General features: G+C 50.5%; 1 protein-coding gene across 3 annotated transcripts in view; it reads left to right on the top strand.

Annotated features, from left to right (window-relative positions):
• Positions 1-21,392, top strand: part of Sart3 (spliceosome associated factor 3, U4/U6 recycling protein) — a 37,800-nt gene extending 16,408 nt beyond the window's left edge. Inside the window, exons 5-19 of one of the 3 annotated variants that reach the window (XM_047561433.1) lie at positions 1,235-1,340; positions 2,549-2,673; positions 6,428-6,487; positions 8,060-8,198; positions 8,641-8,748; positions 9,458-9,535; positions 9,658-9,716; positions 10,594-10,703; positions 13,362-13,474; positions 14,270-14,346; positions 14,808-14,970; positions 17,590-18,044; positions 18,483-18,635; positions 19,720-19,910; positions 20,650-21,392. In XM_047561433.1, the coding sequence (XP_047417389.1) occupies positions 1,235-1,340; positions 2,549-2,673; positions 6,428-6,487; positions 8,060-8,198; positions 8,641-8,748; positions 9,458-9,535; positions 9,658-9,716; positions 10,594-10,703; positions 13,362-13,474; positions 14,270-14,346; positions 14,808-14,970; positions 17,590-18,044; positions 18,483-18,635; positions 19,720-19,910; positions 20,650-20,827 (2,115 nt within the window). In that variant the 3' untranslated portion in view covers positions 20,828-21,392. Of the gene's footprint in view, positions 1-1,234; positions 1,341-2,548; positions 2,674-6,427; positions 6,584-8,059; positions 8,199-8,640; positions 8,749-9,457; positions 9,536-9,657; positions 9,717-10,593; positions 10,704-13,361; positions 13,475-14,269; positions 14,347-14,807; positions 14,971-17,589; positions 18,045-18,482; positions 18,636-19,719; positions 19,911-20,649 lie in introns of all 3 variants that reach the window. The other 2 variants (XM_047561432.1, XM_047561431.1) reach the window with 2 other exon arrangements.
• The last annotated feature ends 447 nt before the right edge of the window (positions 21,393-21,839 follow it).

Here is a 21,839-nt window from a genome sequence, read left to right as displayed (position 1 = left end):
GGTCCGGGGCTGCCTTTCTGAGTCTTGGAAGTATTACTTTGAAACAGACGTTCAGGGTAAGTCTCTTAGTGAACATAGTTAACAAAATAGTCCTTGCTAATATGTTTGTGGATGGACAGTAAAATAAAATTAGTAGTGCTTGTGAATAGCATGGATGATTTCTTTGACTTAAAAGCAGATGGCTACTATTTTTTTCTGATATTTTAAAACTGCTTTAGTTACATGATTACAGGTGAATGTGCAAGAATAGCCATTTCACTAAAGAAAACTGTGTGGGGAGGGAGTTTTACCTCATTCTCCATAGTGATTCTTTTTTAGATTTTGGTTTGTAGGATTTTAGCTGTGTCTCCTCTGTGCTCTGTGTGCACAGTTATCACTGATACGTAGTGGAGCCCTGGGACAGGTCACTGCAGGTTGAGTGTCCCTAATCTGAAAATCTGAAAATGCTGCAAGATGGGAAACATTTTGTGACATGGTGTCACACGTGGTAAATTCCACACCTAATCTGTGTGATGATGGGTCACAGTCAGAACACAGGTGCATGAAAAATACTGTGTAAAGTGTGTGTGAAACACACATGAATTTTGTGTTTAGACTTGGATCCTATCCCCAGGCTAACTCATGGTATATGTGCAAATATTCCAAAATATAAAAAAATCCAAAATTCAAAACACTCATGTCCCTCTCAGCACGCATGGTTTAAGTAGCTGCAGGTGCTTCTTGGTTACAGCCCTGTTCAGAGGCTTGTGCCTGCCTTCATTCGCCCTGTGTGTCAGACACGATCTCCGAGTGGACTGTGTGCCCGCTGTGCCCTGACCATTCTTGCCACAGTACTTTTACTGAGTGGAAGTCCCCAAGCCTGCCAATGCTTCCCAGGAGCCCAGAGAAGTCTCTGGGTGTCCTGCTGATTTCCTCCCTCTGTGGCAACAACTCCCTCTAACAAACCCACATCAGCAAGCCCTGTGACACTGTGATCCTTGTAGCACTTTGCTTTTATGGAACTGCAGCACTGTGGTCATTCGGATGCGTTTCCTGTATTATTTTTTGCTCTTCCTGTCATAAACCCTTAGAGGCAAGATCACATTTATTTTGAACCCCTTCGGGCATTTGACATGATACCTTATGGATAAGACATCACAGAAATTTTTTTTAACTTGAACCAAAAATTTGTTGAGATGTTTTTTGAAGCAGAAAGAACCAAAGTATGCCATTTACTACTAATTTGCTTCTTTAGCCCATAGCTGGCTTCCTTTCCCCTTTTGACCGGGAACAAACCTTTGATTCACAGCTTGAGAAAGTCCACAGTCTTTTCCGGCGACAGCTGGCGATCCCACTCTATGGTAAGAGAAACTGGCTTGTCCACAGCCAGCCCTCTGATTTTAAGATGCTGCTTTCTGAGTATGTCCTGTAGTTTGACCTTTTCCATCCTGTGAGGCAGATAGGACTGGGGTTCTCATTCTTATTGGACAATGTCACCCTGGACAAGGTCCTTGGTAAAAACCTATCTTGAGTTGTTAATGCCAAGAGGGTTGTGAGAGTCTGCAGGACTGGAAGTCAGACTCCTAGGCGCCCCGATGAGACCTCTTCCCTGCCTTAAGACGTAGTTGGAGGCTGGAGATAGGGTCTCTGAAAGGAACGGGAAAATGGACACCTGCATTTTCTGGGGAGACTATTGAATGAAAGTTGTGTTTCAAGCATTTTCTTTTCGTGAGCAGCCTCATCAGCACCTGGGGGATCATGCCTCTGTGGGGTGCTTTGATTCAGAAGTGCAGCTGACTGGGCACACTTGTGTCTGAATTTAAAGCGCCTCCCTTGTGGCTGAATGTTTTGATGAGGTGAGCCTTTGGCTCTGGAGCTCTGAGCATGGGCAGCACTGGAGGGCTTTCCAGTGTGCAGGGCGTTTGGCGCTGTCCTCTCATCTGTCCCTTAGGCACGGTTACATGCTCGGAACTCTGGGCAGCTCTGCGTGAGCCCAGCTGTGATCCCCTCTCAGCTTCATGGTTTAGTTGGATTGTATTGAAGTATTAGAAAGAGCTGCCTAATTGGGTGACGTGCGTTAGAGGTCAGAACTGAACTGGTTTGTAGATTTGATCTCACACACCAGGGTGAGACAGCCGGCTTAGTGATTAGAGTGAGCGCGGATCCGACTGTCTCCTTCAAAGCCTTATTCTACTGTTCCCGTGGAGAGGTCACTTAGCTTTCTGCTTCAGTTTCTCCATTTGCAAAATGAGGATCATAGTAGACCCTGCCTGGTAGCATTGTGAGCGCTGAGTGAGGTGACGCCTGGGTGGTAGAACCAGCCGAGACGCTCTGGGCGAGCGTGGCTCATGGTTTCACTGACTGACTGACTGGTAGAGTTGCCTGGCATGCTGTTTTGACTCAGATTCTGAGTCAAACCAGGCTCAGCAGAGAACTCAGAATTTGATCAGTTAGAGCTGCCCTGGCCACGGATTTGGGAGGGGCTCATGGCACTTGAGTCCTGACTTTCTGTGTTTGGGTTGGTAAAACCCAATGCAAGACCCATGGGGCTGAATTGGTCTTTCAATAGATATGGAGGCCACATTCGCAGAGTACGAAGAATGGTCGGAAGACCCCATCCCCGAGTCGGTGATTCAGAGCTACCACAAAGCCCTTCAGCAGCTGGAGAAGTACAAGCCCTATGAAGAAGCGCTGGTGAGTGTCCACCTCTTCCTGCTTTGCTTCTCTCCGCAGACCTTCCCTGATCGGTAGTTCAAGTTAACGGTATCTTCAAACGTTTGTTTTATTGTGAAATATGTAGAGTATGAAATGTGTACCTGCAGTTTACATCTAATAATAAAGTGAACGTCCATGTACCCACCACCCAGGTTAAGAAATAGAGCAGTGCAGTACCCTAGACGTCTCCTATGTGCCCCTCTCCGATTGCCTCCTCCTACCTCTCCCCAGAGGTAATCACTTTCCTGACTTTTGTGATGCTCATTCCCTTGCTTTTCTTTATAGTTTCACAACCTATGAACATATCCTTAATTAATAAATCTGCTTGATTTTGTTTGCTTTTAAACTTACAATGTACTCATGCTGTATACCTTTCATCCAACGTGTTTTTGGGTTTTATGTTGGTGAGTGTAGTTACAGCTCATTCGTTTTCATTGCTATAAAGTTGCCTGTGTAGACCACAATTCGTTTATCTGTGCGGTGGATAGTTGGGTTGTTCCCAGTTTTTTGGTAGGAGGAGCAGTGCTGCTTTGAACATTCTTGTATGTGTCTCTGTACATGAAAGAGTTTCTCTAGAATTTATTGGGCATGAAATTGCTGGATGGCTGGGGATGCCAGAGTATTTTCCGGGTGGTCTGTTTGCACGCCTGCCAGCAGCATCTGGATTATTTGCTCCTGCCGATCTTGTATATCGACATACTTACATTTTAGCTAAACTCTGGTAAGTTTGAAATTACAGTTTTAATTTGCATTTTCCTTGATTACTAATGAATTGAGCATCTCTTTATGTTTATTGGCTTTTTTTGGCATTTCCTTTTCTGAGAAGTACCCATGAAAACTTTGACCCCTCCCTTTTTTTTTTAATTGTGGCTGCATCCCCAGTCCCTCCTCTGTCTGTCTATTTTCTGATCGATTCTTGAGAGCCCTGCGTCTTCTCCTTCTTATTGGTTGTATGTGTTGCAGTTGCCCCCAGCCCCGTCTGTGGCTTATCTTCTACCATCCTTTTTATTGGTGTTTTTTGGTGACTAGCTCTTAATCTAATTAGACTGGTCGTTCTTTCCCCTGTGGCCTGTGCTCCTGTAAGGATTCTGTGCTCAGTCTGTAGTGCACTTCGCGCTCTAGTCTTCTCGTGGTTGTGTAGTCTTTATTTCACGTTGAGTCCTTCATCCCCCAGATTGGTTCTGCGTGAGGTGTGGGGCAGTCTGTGTGCATCTTCCGAGGTGGAGGACCTGTGTCAGCACGGACTCCTGTGACTCCCTCGCTGGATGCACGGTCCACCTCCGTCATAGGCTAACGGTTTGCCTGTCCTCTGGGCTCTTTCTGTCCTCTGGTTCGTGTTGCACTGCCGTGAGGACTAGTTTTGTGACGCTTTGGTCGTGGGTTGGATGAGTCCTACCCACCTCGTCCCTGGTTTAGAGGGACTTAGCTTTCTTTAGCTGTTGGTGATTCCCTTGAACTTAAGAGTTAGCTTTTTAAATTCTGTGGAGTTTTTCATTGGAATCACATTGAATCTATAGATTAATTTGAGGAAAAATTTATGTCTTCTGATCTGATCTGTGAACATTGAATAGGACTCTGCTAGTTAGGTCTTTCTGTAAAACTTTCTATTTACAACTTAATCCAATGTCTTAAACATTTTTAGATGTAGTTCTGTTTTTGTGATACTTTTGAATGGTGTTTTTAAAGATTTTTATATTCTAGTTGCTCTTGGTGTATAAAATGCAATTAATATTTTGTATTCATTTTTTTAATCTACCAAAATTGTTAAATTTTTTTTTTAATATGTATGTGGGGGAGTACTAGGGGTTAATGCAGGGGTGCTTTACAAACACTGAGCGATATCCTCAGACCCTTGTATTTTTTATTTTGAGCGGGTCTTTCTAAGTTGCTGAGGCTGGCCTCCAACCTGTGGTTCTTCTGCCTTGGCCTCCTGAGTTGCTGGGATCACACGTGTGCCACTCTGCCCTGCTAAATTCTTACTGTAGTGTCCAGGGAGGGGGCTGGATGTTTGTGTTGACGGTGTTAATTGCAAATGACATTTTCCCCCATTTCTTAGAACCTTCTGGTGTCATTTACCACTCCTCAGGTTCAGGCTCTTGTCTTCTTGAATTTATCTTTGGTTTCACCTGTCAGGCATCATTATTGATAGTGCATTTTACACTCACATTTATTTGAATCTGCTACTGCATTTCCCTTTCCTCTGCCCTCAGCTCTCGTCTGGGTCACTTTGCTTTGTCTGGCCGTGCAGCCTTAGTCCCCTGCACTGGAGACGGGAGGCAGCAGGCTGCTCCCTGATCTTGTCTTCCTTATTGGTCCTCCTCTCAGGCGGCAGAGCTGCCCGCTGGCAGCTGTGTTCTCAGCTGAACACAGCTCGCTGTCCCTTGCCTTCCGAGATTGTCGTTGGGAAGGGAGCTGTCTGCCTGCCTCTCGCCTCCTTGGAGCTAATTGTTTTCCTCTTCCTCCTCCTGCTCCCTCTTTTTCTGCACTGCTGCTGGTGCTGCTGCTGGCGGCGGGATGGGACCCTGGACCTCACACGTGCTGGGAAGTGTCCTGCCACTGAGCCGCCCTGTTGCTTTTGCTGGTTGATTTTAAGGTCTCATTCCTTTGGTTATGTCCTGCAGTTTTTGTTGAAACTGTTCGAGGTTTGTTGGGCTCTTGATTCTGTTTTTTAATGGTTCTTGGCATACTGAGTAAGAGCACAGGCTCTGCGAGTTAGGAATCGCGGTTCTGCCGCTCGCTCTCTGACGCTGGGCTGGCGTTTAAGCCCGTGTCTCAGTTTCCCTGAAGGCGGGATGCGGATGGCAGTGAGGATTGCCTGGGAGGTGGTTGAGGTCAGATCTTAGTGTGTGGTGAACCATCAGCAGCTTAACCCTCCCTTAGTCTACTGCCCTCAATTAGATTTTATCCTTAGTATTTCCCGTTTCTTTGTCAGTTTGTTAATTTTTTAGGAATATTTAAAAAACTATCGAATCCAGCGGTTTTCATTTTCAATGGCACACTGTTTCTCTGAGTCGTTTGTCTGGTCACTGGAGAGCGGTGCTGCAGCATCGTGTTTGTGTCCAGCCTGCACCTGCCCCTCCCTTGTCCTCACCTCAAAGGATTTTTCTGTGCTTGTGTTTCACAAAACCTTGTGAAGGAAGAGCTCAGTCAGTTGAATTTTGTTGGGGTCATCAGCGCAGTGCGGCTGAAGGAAACAAGTAGGTTGAACAAGAGGATGCTGTCTAAAAAGGGTCTGCTCCTGAGTCTGGGCGGGTGCCCGTTCAGCAGGCTCCTCCACCTTTTACCCGTGCCTGTGCTCTCGTGGGGCTGGTGTTTGGCGTGAGCTGCCTGATGTAGCACAAGGCACTGGATTTTTCCAGTTGAGTTGTCTGTGCCACTCAGTGGCTCTGTGGTGGAAAGATGATTGGCGTGGTCATTGGCAGAAATGTCGCTCTTTCAGTCAGTTCCTGATTGGTGACCACTTTAAATTCCTTGTGGTCTAGAAATGTATTTGGTTTTGGAACCTTTGCAACTATTGCCTTGCTGAGACACTTTGGACCAGATGAGGAAACTAGGACTGTACTCATCAAAGTGTACATCCTTGTCTTGAAGTGGCTCTGAGAGGGAGGATCTGGTGATTCTTATCTTGGTATAGCCACTCTTTCCAACATTTATTTTATTTGGAGATGTTTTGTGTTTCTTGACAGTATCAAGTAACTGAATTAAACTTTTATACGATTTTCCTGTGCTCCAGCTGCAAGCAGAGGCACCGAGGTTGGCAGAATATCAAGCGTACATCGATTTCGAGATGAAGGTGGGCGACCCTGCTCGCATTCAGTTGATCTTTGAGCGTGCCCTTGTCGAGAACTGCCTTGTCCCAGACTTATGGATCCGTTACAGTCAGTACCTAGTAAGATCACTGTTCTGAATTATTTTATTTTTACCAATTTAGAATATGACATAGGGAGTCATTAAGACTGCCAGAAGTTAGTTGCATGTGCTGGGCACAGTGGCACACACCCCTGTAATCCCAGCCACTCAGGAGGCTGAGGCAGGAGGATCACAAGTTGGAGATAAGCCTAGACAAGTTTGTGAGACCCTGTCTTAGAAAATAAAAGGGCTGGGGATGTTGCTTAGTGACAGAATCCTACTAGGTTTAGTCACCAGCACCTCAGGAAAAGAAAGAAAAAAGAAAACGAGACATGCTGCCTTTCTTCTCCACCTTGCTCAGGGATTTCTTCTCGTGTTTGAAGTTATTTTTATCTTATTTTTTTGGTCCTGGAGATTGAACCCAGGGTCTCTTTGGGTTTAATCCAAGGTATTAAACTACACCCCCAACCCTTTTTATTTTTTATTTTGAGACAGGGTCTTGCTAAGTTGCAGAGGCTAACTTTAAACTTGTGATCTTCCTGCCTCAGCTTCCCGAGCTGCTGAGATTATAGATGTGTACCACTGTGCCTGGCTTGAAGTTATTTTATTTTAAAAATTTTAAATTCGTTCTGATTTATTGTTCCTGTCAGTAGAATGCATTTATACATTTTGATAGATCATACATAAATGGAGATTAATCTCTCATTTTTCTGATTATACATAGTGTAGGATCACATTTGAAATTTTTTTTTTTTTTTTTTTTGAGTGCTAGGGGTTGAAGTCGGGGCCTTGTGCATGCTAGGCAAGCACTCTATCAACTGAGCTATATCCCCAGTCCCAAAATTATTTTAAACTGATCACTAACTGGAAGAAAAATTTACTCAATAGTAGCCCTACTTAATAGGATTTAATAATGGATTGTTCTTTTCTTATAACTTTTCATTATGGACAAAAAGTAAACATACAAAAGTAGACAGTGGTAAAATGAAGGCATCTATACCTGTTTTCCATCTTCAACGGTGGTTAACTATTATGGGTCGGTTCTGGATTCATCTATATCTTTATCTGCTTTTCCCTTTTATATTGTATTGAAGCATATCCAGAAATGATATTGCATTGATAAATATTTCACTATGTATGTACAAAACACAAGGTTCACACGTTAGGATTGGTTGTTGTCTTTTAAGACTCTTAACCTATAGGTTCTCTGCATCCACTCCTCTTATCTACTCTCCTGGCAAAAGAGAAACTGGGTCATAAGAGACATTTTAATGAAAATTTCTTGTGTCACTTGATCTGCTGGCATTGTCTCGTTGATGATGACGTCTTTAGTTTTAAAGTTCTTTTAATTGTTGACGGGCCTTGTATTTTTTTTATTTTTATGTGGTGCTGAGACTTGAACCCAGTGCCTCACACTTGCTAGGCAAACGCTCCATCACTGAGCCACAGCCCCAGCCCGATGATGAAGTCTCAGGGAGAACATTTTGTCTTCTCACCCTGGAATTCTTTCTTCCAGGATCGACAGCTGAAAGTAAAGGATCTGGTTTTATCTGTACACAGCCGTGCTGTTAGGAACTGCCCCTGGACGGTCGCCCTGTGGAGTCGCTACCTCCTGGCCATGGAGAGACATGGAGCTGATCATCGAGTGATTTCTGGTGCGTGTGGGATGACTTCTGAGTTTTTCCTCCCTCGTGAGAAACTGTTAGAACTGGGAAGTCACTGAGTTAGCATTCCCCAGGGTTTTCTTTGGAATGCTGAGTACTAGTGGCCAAAGGCTCTGGGTGGAGGCGCACTGGCTGTGTTCATGGCTTCTTGGCTTTTCGTAACATGCTACGACTGGTTGTGATTTTTGAAGAAGCCGTGGTCTTTTCTCACATGGGGCTCTCTGGCAGGGCCGTGTGGAGTGCCATCCTGTGGACACCATTCGTGCGCTGCCCTGCGATCTTCCCTTTTGAGCATTTTCCTCTAGCTTATTTCACTTTGTTGCATCTTATTACTTTTTAAAGTTGTGAAGTGTTTTGTAGTCAGTAGAGTTTGATAACCTTATATGAGCATCTCCTTGAATTGGCTCTGAATCCTGACCTCTTCCATCCTTAGTGACCTTCGAGAAAGCTTTGAATGCTGGCTTCATCCAGGCTCCTGATTACGTGGAGCTCTGGCAGGCGTATCTGGATTACTTGAGGAGAAGGGTTGACTTCAAGCAAGGTACCTCAGTACATGTGCTTCCCTTGGAATTGACCTTTTCCCCACATGTCCTGGTGAGCTGTCTCAGTTCCCCAAACATGTTGTGGTGTTTTGGATGATGTGGCCCAGGCGTTGGTACCCGCCAGCCCCCTGTACATTTTTGTGATTTAGGACTGTCACAAGTCAGGCTGTGGACTGTGGAGAGAGAGGCTCCTTAGGTTTCATGTTGCTTCCTGCCAGCCTCTGAAGCCTTCTCTCTCATTTTTCACTTCTGTCTCCTTTATAAACCCCAGATAGTGTAAAATAAGACTGATGTTTTCTTTTAGCTGTCTGGATCTCTGCAGGATCCCCTGCTCCAATTCCGCTCCTCAAAAACAAAAGGCACCCACAGCAACCCAAACATGTGCTTGTATAACGTGCGGCAGTGACTTTGAGTGGTGACCTTTGGCCGCACTACTCCTTCCTCTCACTCTCTTGGGGAGACCCACTCGTCTGCCGTGGTTCCCCACATCCCCCCGTGCTCACCTCTGGCTTCTGCCCTCTGTCCATGAGTGTCCTTTGCCCATCTCTTTCTTCCCTGCTGTGGGACGGATAGGAACTGAGGTGTTATTTCTATGTCTTCTGCCTGATGCCAAGCGCATAATCTCCAGGCAGGTGTAGGATTAAATGACACCAAAAAGAGGTGGCAGCCTGTGTGCTTTTGTAAAGTCCTTTCTGCAATTTCCAACAGACTCCAGCAAGGAGCTGGAAGAACTGCGATCCGCCTTCACTCGCGCTTTGGAGTACCTGCGGCAGGAGGTCGAGGAGCGTAAGTCCAGCCCGCCTGCCACTTTGCCCAGTCGCGCTGCCTGTTCTTGCCTGTCATACCTGCCCAGCCGAGCGGTGTGCCCCAGAGTTTCTTTTTAATTTTCACTAATTCCGTTCTGAAAGGTTTCAACGAGAGTGGAGATCCAAGCTGCGTGATCATGCAGAACTGGGCTAGGATTGAGGTAAATGCTTTGGACATTTCCTGAGTTTCCTCCACCTTTGAAGTACCATTATCAATAGTGCTTTGTAATACAGTTGGAATCCCAGTGGGCGCTCTCGGGCTGTGAGGATTTGTAGTGTTTACTCCGCATGGTGAGCATTGTCGTTCTCTTGGTGGAAGTACTGTCTCTGGGCTGCGTGCCGCAGATGTCCAAGTGCCGGCTGTCGCTGGCTTACGTCTTCATCCTCCCTCGTTGCTCATTCATGAGATCTGGTGCTGGGAATCAGATAGAGGTGGTCTCTGCATGGCTGAGGCCTTTCGTCCAGTGATGGATGATTTGACAAAAAAATCGGTGGATCTAGCGATGGTTATTGCTGGTCCAGGAACCGCAAACTGATTGAGACGTGGAGTCTGCCCTCCCTCAGTTGGCCGAATCGTAAACTTCTAATTATGTTCTGTTCTCTGAGGGGGAGTCAGGCGACATTTGTCGGGTAGTTTTTGTGTAGGACGCCTGTCTTGTGACCACTTCAAAGATGAGGAACCCAAGACTCGGAGAGGTTGGGTGATCTGCTCAGGTTGGGTGGCTTATAAGGTGGCAGCACTGGCCTTCGAAGCCAGATCAGTCGGTCTGCTGTGCACTGCTCCTAATGAGACACCTGGGTTAAGCTCAGGGGACGAAGAGAACCAGCGACTCGCCTGTCCTGCTGTGAGCGCTGGAGCAGTAGGCAGGGCCTTGGAGGCTTGCCCCTGCGCAGGGCAGAGCGAGGGCCTGTTGCCGCGGGTGGGAAGTGAACCTGTCTGGAATTCCTGCAGCACCAATAGCCACGGGGGCTTCTCTGCCTGTCGGTTGAAGTGGGCTTCGGGTGGGGACTTGCTGACAGCCTGCTGATGCATCGTAGGCTCGACTGTGCAACAACATGCAGAAAGCGCGGGAGCTCTGGGACAGCATCATGACCCGAGGGAACGCCAAGTACGCCAGCATGTGGCTGGAGTACTACAGCCTGGAGAGGTGAGCCGCCTGGCCGGGAGGGCTGCTTGTCAGGAGAGCGCTGCTGCTGAGCGGGGCCGACTCCCGCTCCTCCTTGGGATGGCTCAGTCCTTTGTCCTGTGTCTCGTCCGAGGGCAAGGCTAGAGAAGCAGACAGTGTTCTGTGTGGGGGCTGTTCAAGCCACAGTTTCCTTTTTTTTTTTTTTTTTTTAATTTTTAGACATGAATATTCTATTTGACTTTTTTGGGAGAGTTTTAAAAAAATTATATTTGATTTTATAAGAAAATAGCACTAAAAAGCAAAGAGAAAATTCAAATTAATTGAAAGCTTCGACTCAAACTTAAGTACTGTGAGTTCCTGTTCGCCCGTTTTCGCTGTACCAGGGGTGGAACCAGGACCTCAGACCTGCTAGGCAAGTGCTCTCTCCCTGAGCTACATCTCCAGCCTGTTAATGTTTTGAGACTTTTTGTTGCTTAAATTTCTTTAAAATGGAAATGCAGTTAAAGTGCACAAAATTTTCAAACTTTTAAAATTACAAACCTTTAAAAATGTTAGATTTAAAGATGTGCCCAGTAATATTCGTAAACATGGGGAAGGTACCAAGAATATGACCAACTTTTCTCTTCACTACGTCTTGAACATTGTATGTCAAATATATTTCTGTACTACCTTTTTCCTGTTTTGACTGTTTTATTATTTCCCCTATTTAAAAAAAAAATTGTGCTCAAGTTGAAAAAGCACAGAGACAAAAATATATGATAGAAAAATATGTGATGCAGGCTCGTACCAGGAGTGGCCATTGTTCAAGCTTGTTGACTACTTCTCTAGATCTCACGCCTTTTGGTCTGGGACCCCCTTACTCTGTTAAAACTTGAAGATCCCAAAGAGCTTTTGTTTATGTGAATGATATCAATATTTATCCAATTAGAAAATAAAACAAAAATATTTTTGTTGATCATTAAAAAATAATATCTGTAACATTTTACACTTTATATCAGATGTTATTTATACATTTGTTGGAGAAATGATTATTTTCCAAACTCCAAAACAATTTAGTGAGAAAAGTGGTATGGTCTTATCTTTTTGCTGCATCTTCAGTTTGACTTGGTGGAAGACACCTGAATTTTCATGTCTGTTCTGTATCAGTTGTGATTGTTCTCACTGGAGAGTATAAAAGAATTTGACCTCACATAGATGAGGTTAGAAAAGAAAGGGCTATTTAGTAGCCTTTCAGTTAATTCTAGATGTTCTCCTTCCATACTGTGGCTGAATGCAACAAATAATAGTTTTGTTTTTTTTTTTTTAAACCAGGGATTGAACACTGGGGTGCTTAACCTCCGAGCCACATCCCCAGTCCTTTTATATTTTGAGACAGGGCCTCTCTAAGTTGCTGAAGCTGGTTTTGAACTTGGGATCCTCCTGTCTTAGCCTCCTGAGTCACTGGGATTACAGGAGTGTACCACCATGCCTAGCTTAAGCGATAGGTTCTTTTTTTTTGTACCAGGGATTGGACTCAGGGGCATTCAACCACTGAGCCACATCTCCAGCCCTATTTCCCTACTTTGCAATTTATTTAGAGACAGGGTTTCACTGAGATGCTAAGCACCTTGCTTTGGCTAAGGCTGGCTTTGAACTTGAGATTCTCCTGCCTCAGCCTCCTGAGTTGCTGGGATTACAGGCATGAGCCTGGCTAGAAGCTCACATTTTATCACTGGCAATAGATGACATCAGTGGTTTTCTCTGGCGTGGCAGACCTGTGTCATTAATTTTGGGAGGTAATATGTGAAACGCAGGTCTCCGTAACCGTAGCTTGTCATTCAGCTCTTCTTTCAAGCAAAAACTGCCCTGTGAAAAATGACTAACTCAGGTTGCAACTCAAATGATAACGTATACTTTTCTCAGGAGGGGTGCGGTCTGTATATCCCCCATTCTGTCAAACGATATTAAAAAGGTGTGCCCTACCTTACTTTGTTTGAAGAGCCACTGTTGCTTTTGCATCCCCCTTGCAAATGTCAACACAGCAAAAAAGTCCAGTGACATCTTGGTGTTATTATAAAAGGACCTCTAACTTTGCAGATGCCTTGAGAGGGTCCTGGAGCCAAGAGGTCTCAGGGGCACATGGATCGTACTTTGGGAACCACAGATTTTTTTTCTGCGTATCTTGATACATACTTACAATGTGTATGTACATTTTTAACTTTTAAAAACAAATGAGAACATGACGGTCCTAACTTGGTCCTAACTTGCGGCCCATGGATTTCTTTTGTGACTAGTGGTGTCTTTCCCTGTCAGTATAAAACCATCTGACTTGCAGCATAAACTCCGCCCACCTCCTGATTTAGCGATTCTCCCCTCTAGTTGGACTCCATGGAATTTCTCAGGGACTTGATCAAGTGACATAGACTTGCTGGACCTCTGCCCCATGGGTTGCACCTCTTAAGTGCTGTAGAGATGGAAAACCCGATGGCTGACCGCTGCCCTGTGCAGTTTTTGGGCACCTGCAGGGTGGCTCCCAGAACGCCTCCCGTGTGACTGGAGACTGGGGGAGGCAGGGGGAAATGGCTCCTGACAGCTGAGTCCCCTCAGAAACTAGTGCCGCCCCTCCCTCCCTGTGCCTTTGCCTCTCTGGTTTTGGGGTGTGAGCCCCTGGTGGCAGCAGCTCTTTGTGTTTTGCCCTAGGGCCCATGGCGACACGCAGCACTGCCGGAAGGCTCTGCACCGGGCCGTGCAGTGCACCAGCGACTACCCGGAGCACGTCTGTGAGGTGCTGCTCACCATGGAGAGGATGGAAGGTGGGGCCGCAGCCCTCGGGTCTGGTTGTCTGTAAGGACTCCCTGTGGTCACGGCCACTGCCCGGCAGGGAGCGCTGTGTGACTAGACTGTCCCGAGCCTCACCCGGAGTGAGCCCTGTGACTGCTCAGTCTTCAACTCCAGGCCTGACGCGGCCCTGTGCAGGGCTGGCATGGTGCGTCGTGCTGTCCTTGCATTACAGGACACTTAGCCGTATCCCTGGCCTCCACCTGTGGGAGGCTGCGGCGGCCCTCGCGCCAGCCAGCCCTGACAACCAGACGTGCCTCCGCCGTCGTCAGGGTCCCTTGGGGGCGCCTCCCTCTAGTGCACATCCGCACGGCCGAGGTGCTCGGGAGGCCCAGCTCCACGAGTCCCTGGGTCACAGCGCCAGCAGGGAGATGGTCTGGTTTTGGGGTGTGAGCCCCTCAGTGCCGGAGGTCAGACCCCCACGCAACAACGCTTCAACGTTCGGGTGGCGCGTAACGTTCTTCAGTCTTGATATAAACGCCTCGTGGCCTTTTGTACCAGAATGTTTTCATGATCTTTGCATGGAGAGCCCGAAAGAGGTCAAGTTCTGGCTTTCAAGTCAGAAAAGGGACAGTCGAAACACCTGTAGGACTGTGTGCATTCCAAACTTGAAGCCCACATGGTTAAATTTTCTTAAAACGAGGAACTCTCCCGTTCTTACTGGGATAAGGGAGAGATCGCTTCTGGAGGTGTGGGGAATTGAGACAGGTTTATGGTGTTAAGTCTTTCAAAAATGCAAGGAGTGAACGCCGTGCTTCTCTTGTGTCAAGGTACTTTAGAAGACTGGGATATCGCTGTCCAGAAAACCGAAACCCGGCTGGCTCGCGTGACCGAGCAGAGGGCGAAGGTAATGGAGCGGGTGTGGGAGTCTCTGGATCCCTTAGGCTCTGCTTGGTGTGGATGGTTCTTATCAAAACCTTTGAGTGTTCATGAGAAATGCATTTCACATGTAGGGTATTAATTATAAAAGACCGGAATCAATAAACTTGTATCTCTTTTTAGATTAACTTAAAACTTTGGCTCTAACAGTAAATACTTTTTCATGTACTGGGGGAATTTTGGCCCTAAAATCAATTGGAATAGATGGAGAAGAACAAAAAGGAGCCTCAGCTGGCCTCTGAGCGGAGCGTGAGCCCCCAGCTTACTTAGGGCCCTGGTACCACAGGCTTGAGATCCAGAACCCTAGGAAGCCACTGGGAACGCTCCTCATCTGAGGGTGACCTCCTGGCCGCCCTTCGTTTCGCATCGCTCCACGAGCCCGGTGGGTTCTGGGAGCAGCACATCCAGGAGGGCCTCTTCCCTCTCCAGGCTGCAGAGAAGGAGGCAGCCCTCGTGCAGCAGGAGGAGGAGAAGGCCGAGCAGCGGAAGAGGATGCGGGCTGAGAAGAAAGCCTTGAAGAAGAAGAAGAAGGCGAGCGGCGGCGACACACGCAGAGCGGACGAGGAGGAGGAGCAGGGCGACGTGGAGGAAGGTGGGGGGCGCCTGTCTTCAGGCTCCCAGGCCTGCGAGTCGCTGCACAGACAGCGCGGGCTCTCCCGGCCATCCCCCGGGACTACTCGGTGTGCGTCCTGCAGACCAGGGTGTGGCCTGCCTGCGTTCAGCCAGCAGGGATCAGGCCCAGCTGGTCTGGCGGTACACGCCTGTGACCCAGCCCCCGGGGAGGCTGAGGCCGTGGAGCGCAAGTTCGAGGCCAGCCTTGGCTACTTGGCAAGGGCCTGACTTAAAATGTGAAGCAGAAAGGGCTGGGGGTGTGGGTCCAACCCCGGCACCAAAACAAAACCCCCAAACCAAGAGTCAGGACAGCACCATCCATTCCTGCCTTCGCGTCCTCAGCCCCTCCCACTCCTGCCTTGGTGCTAGTGGTGTCCTTTCCAGTGGACGGCTCCAGATTTGTGCTTAACTGTCCTGTGTCTCGAGTCTCTTTTAGTCTGGAATATTCCTTTGACTCCCATGACCAGAACACTTGAAGGAGGCCGGTTACTTGCAGAAATTCCTCAGGGTGGGCTTTTCTGTGTCCCCTGTGCTGAGTCAGGTCACACATCTTTGGCAGGAACAGCACCTAAGGGATGTGCCCTTCCTGTTGAATCCCTTCAGGTGGCATGTGATTTTGGTCACTTGGTGATGTGACCAAGGTGGTGCCTACTTGGCTTGCTCTTCTCCTTGTAATTACTTAGTATTTTGATGGGTATTTACCTTACTTTGAGAGGTAGACAGTCTGTCCCCTGAACTTCAGAGCCACTCCTCTGTCCTGTGGATGTGGATTCCTGTTTTCCTCAGCCATGACCTTAGGGTAGTAATTACGTTGACTCTTCTTGTCCTGGTTTGGCGCTCATGTGCTCCCTCAAGCAGGCCTTTGACCTGCGCTGGCCCTCTGAGTCCTTCCTCTCAGGCACGGAGCACCCCGAGTTCGTCTCCTCCTCCTGTGCCTTGGCCTAGAGCCCCTGTTCTCCAGGTGTGCGCGGTGCTCGGCAGGTGCCCGATGTTCTCACTGCTGTTGGGGCTTGTGCCCCAGGCCTCTGCGTGGCTCCTGCTAGGGAGCAAGTGTCCATTCACATGGAACTGTGCACGTGTGGCACCCTGGATACCCTGAGCCCACCTGGGCACCTGCATTCCCAGCCGGCACCGCAGGGTTTCCTGCTGACAGTGCCCTGCCTCCGATACCCTCAGCAGCTTGCCGGTGCTGCCAGTCCCCAGCTCTGTGCTGGCTCCTGCCTGCTGCTCTCCTCACCCTCTGGGCCGCCCATGCCCACACTGGGTGCTGCCCTGCACAGATGGTGTGCCCAGCACTCAGGCTCCCTGTCCTCTGCCAGGCCATCACCACCGTGGCCCTCATACCTGGGTGTCCTCCTCTCCTCACCATGACAGCCACCCCCAGGCTAGGTCCCTGTCACCACCCCAAGTGCCCACATCCGCCTCACTGGGTTCCAGTGCCACCCCACCGCTGTGTCCCCACTGCCATGGCCCCCTGCCCAGGTGCCTGGCTTGCTCAGTCCCACTTGATGGTTTTGAGTGGTGGAATTTTCCAGCTAGCGTTTGCAGGCAGGTGTGGGTCAGTTTGATTCATTTGTCAGTCAAGGTGAAGAATTGTCCTGAGACAGTGACCGCTGAGCCTTTCCCTGGCGTAGCCGTGGCCGCCAGAGGGAAGTGGAAGCAGCCTGCCATCAGTTGGCCTTTCTTGCACACACTTGGTTCGGGCCTTCAGGAATGACCCGGGGTGGTCCCTGCCCCTCAGAGCCCCCAAGTTACCAGGATGAGGTGAACAGGACCTGGGGGCAGTCGGGACGTGGGGGATGTTGTGCTGTGCGGTGGAGGCAGGGGCTCCAGGCTCGGCTTCCTGCCAGGAGGCGTCATGGGCCTGGACGGAGGAGCAGGGACGGCCCGGGAGGAGTCCCTTGGGCGGAGTAGTGAGCGAAGCACGGATGCGCGTAAGGGCTGTTCTCTGAGCGGCACAGGATTGAGTTTGATCCCAGATGCCAGGCAGAGGGACAGCGGCAGTGGTGGGGACGGGCCAGCCAGGCCCAGGCGGGCGTGCTGTTGGGTGGAGCACGAGGGCCCGGCGCCCTGGGGAAGCAGCGGGGAGTTGACGGCGAGGTCTGTGAGCAGAAGCGAACGCTCGCTGGGCTTTGGCCCTTGCCCTCTGAGGCCACGGTGAGAAGGGTTGAGTGGTGTGGTGAAGGTGCTGAAGGACAGGAGGACACCCAGAGTGTCACAGACAGACCCTTCCTTGTGCTGTCCAGCACGTGGTCCCGGAGCTTGTGCCCACCACCGGGTGTGGTTTCCTGTCTCGCCCCTGTGCTGCCTGGGCTCTGGGAGAGGTTCTAGAGCCCGCTGGCCTGAGGCGGGTCCCTCTGACCATGCTATGGCTAAGAGTGGACAGTGGCACTCCGTCACTGCTGCCACTTACAGTAGCCCGCATGCTGGAGTATATTTGGGGCTCAGAAAATCATGGGGCGGGTCAGGAGGGTCACGGAAGCCTTCCCAGGGCCATTCGCGGGGCAGGGGTTTCTGTGCACGTGCACGTTTGCAGGTTGCTGAAGGACCGCACGGCACGCCGTCTAATTCTCGCTGCTTCTCTTTTGAACGCCTGCAGAGCAGCCCTCCAAACGAAGAAGGGTGGAGAACAGTTCGCCCCTGACTGGAGCAGTGCCACACGGGGAGGTGGACAAAGGTCTCTCTGGGACACCCGCACCTGTGGACGTCGGTCCCCCTTCCAAGCAGAAGGAGAAGGCCGCCTCCCTGAAGCGGGATATGCCCAAGGTGCCCCACGACAGCAGCAAGGACAGCATCACCGTCTTCGTCAGCAACCTGCCCTACAGCATGGCGGAGCCCGACGTGAAGCTCAGGCCGCTCTTCGAGGCCTGTGGGGAGGTGGTCGAGATCCGCCCCATCTTCAGCAACCGCGGGGATTTCCGAGGCTATTGCTACGTGGAGTTTAAAGAAGAAAACTCTGCCCTTAAGGCCCTGGAGTTGGACCGGAAGAACGTAGAAGGGAGGCCGATGTTCGTTTCCCCCTGTGTGGACAAGAGCAAGAACCCGGATTTCAAGGTCTGTTGGAGCAGCCTCTCGGGTGGGGCTGCTCGGCACCCGTCTCCCCTGCGGGGCTCACGTGAAGGCACGCGGCCTCAGTGGCAGTGCACCTGGCTGGGGCTGACTCACTTGGGCCCTGGGACTCTGAGCTGCACTAGCCGACATCACGATGGGAATGGTGACGATGGCGTCTTGCCGGGGCCGCCGGGTGGTGCGTGCCCAGAGCTGCTGCTGCTGGTCGTGCTTTGGCTTCCCACCCCTGACTCTGCAATGGCTGCTTTTACTCCTGCTGTTTTTCAGAGGAGGAATTGAGGCCTGAAGTGACTTGCCAGGCGACTCTGTCACCAGTTCCCGTCCCCGGCTGGGCTCTGGGCTGCCTGGTGGGCGTGCCCTGTGGCGGTGGCATCTGCCTGCTGCAGGGTGCCTGACGGTGGCCCCTCCTCTTGCCTTCTGCAGGTGTTCAGGTATAGCACTGCCCTGGAGAAACACAAGCTGTTCGTCTCTGGCCTGCCCTTCTCCTGCACCAAAGAGGAACTGGAAGACATCTGTAAGGCTCATGGCACCGTGAAAGACCTCAGGCTGGTCACCAACCGGGCTGGCAAACCAAAGGTCCGTGCTGGTGCACATGGTTGGTACCTGGTCTTCTGAGGCTGGAGGGGGTTCCTAGCTTGTCTCCTAAGATGGGATGGGAATTGGATGGAAGGATAAGCTCACTTGGCTGCACTTCCATTTGGAATCAGATTAACCTTATGTAGCTAAGTGTACTAAAAACGAAGAAGGCATTTGGAAAGTGAATTATTAACATCACGGGGGCCACAGTGCGGATGCCTGGCTGAGTGGTCTCCATGTGCCCACTCTTCCTCAGCTGGTGCCATGAGTCCCGTCCCCCCCACTAGACTCCTCTTCACCCCTTCCTCTTGCCCTTCCAGGTCCTGCTTTGCCCTTTTGCACGGCGTGCGTGTGCATGCACACATGCGTGCGTAGGTGTATACGTGTGTGTGTGGTTTCTATAATGATGCAATGTGTGTTTTGACACAGTACTTTTATTTATTTACGTTTATGTGGTGCTGAGGTTGGAACCCGCTGCCTTGTCCGCGCTAGGCAAGCGCTCCACCTCTGAGCCGTGACCCCAGCCCGTGTACGTATTCTTTTGAGATGGGGTCTTGGTATGTTGGCTAGGCTGGTCTCAGCTGTGTGCTCAAGTGACTCTCCTGCCTCAGCCTCCTGAGTGGCTGGGACCATAGGCGTGTGCACCACACCTGGCCCTGTGTGCCCCATTGCAAGGAGCGTCGTTTTAAGCATGATTTTGGATTTCTTTTGAACCTCCCCCCCAACCAGGTTGATGGAAAATTGAAGACTAAAGGGACTGAAGGGCCGCTGGGCCCCTGACCCCCGTGCCTGGCCCACCTCCTTGGCACCTCCTGTCCTTCCTCTGGTCCGCCTGTCTCTTTCTTCCGGAGCAGGCACGGGGCGTGCGGAACCCAGAAAGGTTCTTCTGATGTGAAAATCAGTAACTGCCACAGGGAAGCAGAGTAGGGCCTGGAGTAAACCTGTAGCCAGGGCAGTGGCGGTGCGAGGTGACCGGGTGGCGGCCGTCTGCTCTGCCGCTTTCCTAAGGAAGCCAGGCTCCCTGACCTGTGTGAGGAGGCTGCGTCCTGGGTCTGCACGGCTGACCGCGACCTCTTCTCTCCAGGGTCTGGCCTACGTGGAGTACGAGAATGAGTCGCAGGCGTCGCAGGCTGTGATGAAGATGGACGGCATGACCATCAAAGAGAATGTCATCAAAGTGGCGATCAGCAACCCCCCTCAGAGGAAAGTTCCGGAGAAGCCAGAGGCGAGGAGAGCACCAGGTGGTCCCATGGTGCCGCGGCAGATGTACGGAGCGTGAGTGTCGCGTGCGCGGGGCGGGGCTGGTTCTGGGCGCACTGCGGTGTGGCTCGGCCGGAGGAGTTCCTGGTCGTCCCTGGTCGTCCCTGGTGGTCTGGTGAGTCGGGACAGGAAGCCCGGCCCTGCTGCTCCTCCAGCGATGTGGTGGTTCTGCTGGAGCAAGGTGTCCGGAGCAAGCCCGGAGGGCACCTGGGCAGCGGACCTGGCGTCCGCCAGCTCACCCTTCAGGCAGCGATTGTCTTGAAGTCCCCTTTGCCGAAGCACCTGTGAAAGGAGCCCGACGACGCCATCGTGCCGCCATTCTCCAGTCGTGGCCATGAGCTCCTCAGGGCTGTGCTTTCTCTTCGTGGGGACCAGCCAGCAGAGGGGCGCGGTTATATGGCAGGGGCCAAAAGATGGCAGCCGTTTCTGTCCCCCAGTGGCTGTTGCACGGGTGGTCCCAGAGTGTGCACAAGGCAGTTTGTTGACATGCTTTTCCTTTGCTAGCCACAATTAAGGACAGAGGATCATCTTATCAGTCCTGTTTTTTATATTTCATCTCTTAGTTTTGGTATTTAAGCAGCTTTTTTATGATTTTATTTTGTGGTACTGGGGCTGAAACCCAGGAGGCAGATGCTATAAACCGGGCTCCATCCCAGCCCTTAACTTGGGGTGCTTTACAGCTGCCTGGCTTATTTTTACAGTCCGATCAGGAGCCACGAATCCTTGTTCAGAGGGTCCGTTCTGTGTCTTGCAGGCGAGGAAAGGGAAGGACCCAGCTCGCTCTGCTGCCTCGTGCCCTGCAGCGCCCGGGCGCTGCCGCTCCTCAGGCTGAGAACGGCCCTGCCCCATGTCCAGCGGTCTCCACCTCTGCGGCCACTGAGGCTCCCAAGATGACCAACGCTGACTTTGCCAAGTTGCTTCTGAGAAAGTGAACGCGATGCTGTGAGGGACAGGAAATGCCTTACTCCAGGCTGGTCAGGCGGACCACCCACCGCCCAGCAGCGCCTGGGTGACGGAGGGCCGTGCAGCACCCACGTGCTTCTGGACCCAACGGGCGTAGACAGAAGGGGAGAGTGTTCCACCTGAAGAGGCGTCGAGTGCTCCCTCACATTGAGGGCAGTGGGGGAGGGGTGGCCCCGCAGGGTGGCTGTCCCTACATACTTTGGTGTCCTGAGAGTGAGGAGCAGAGGTGACACTGGAACATGGCTCTTGAGACCCACTTGTCCCCATGCTTTGGGCCACCTCTGGCCCCTTTTGTAAGACGTTTCTCTCACTTCCCGCACAGCACACATGCCCGTCACGCTCATGAAAGATGAACAGTGGCAGACGCTAGTGACTCACCAGAATGGCCTATTTTAGTAAGGGGTGGGGAGGGGGAGGCCCCAAAACACATTGGACGGGCTTTTGTTCACGGGGATTGTGTTTTTCTATTATGTATTTGTAAAGGACATGTCAACTGTTAAAAGCAAAATATTTGCGACGTGTTTTCTATGGGAACTCTGCGTGGACCATTTTCTTTGCTGGTGACTAGTCGTTCTGGGCCTGACCTCGGCCTTCAGCCCTCCGGTTTCTTTCCGTGCTTCGGTTCCCCATCTGGCTTTGCGTATTAAATGACGTTCTCGGAGCGCCTTGCCGTGGTCCTCAGCTCTGCATCCCGATGGGGCGTTTCGTAAGGGGCTGCGAGGCTTTACCTGATAGGTGTGTAAATGGAAGTTTTTAAGTCGGGTCTCCTCGTTCCTTCATCTCAGCAGTGATGTGTCTTCAGTCTTGAGCTTGAGGTTACCACAGTTTGACACTTCGGCTTTTAAGCTTTTCTTTTTTTTTTTTTTTTTGGGTGCTGGGGATGGAACCCAGGGCCTTATGCTTACAAGGCAAGCGCTCTACCGACTGAGCTACCTCCCCAGCCAGCTTTTAAGCTTTTCCCTCCATCTTTCACCAGGCACT

The sequence above is a fragment of the Sciurus carolinensis genome, chromosome 8 (genome assembly GCF_902686445.1).
Source record: "Sciurus carolinensis chromosome 8, mSciCar1.2, whole genome shotgun sequence".
In the NCBI taxonomy this organism is placed as follows: Eukaryota; Metazoa; Chordata; class Mammalia; order Rodentia; family Sciuridae; genus Sciurus; species Sciurus carolinensis.
This window is presented reverse-complemented; position numbering and strand designations above follow the sequence as displayed.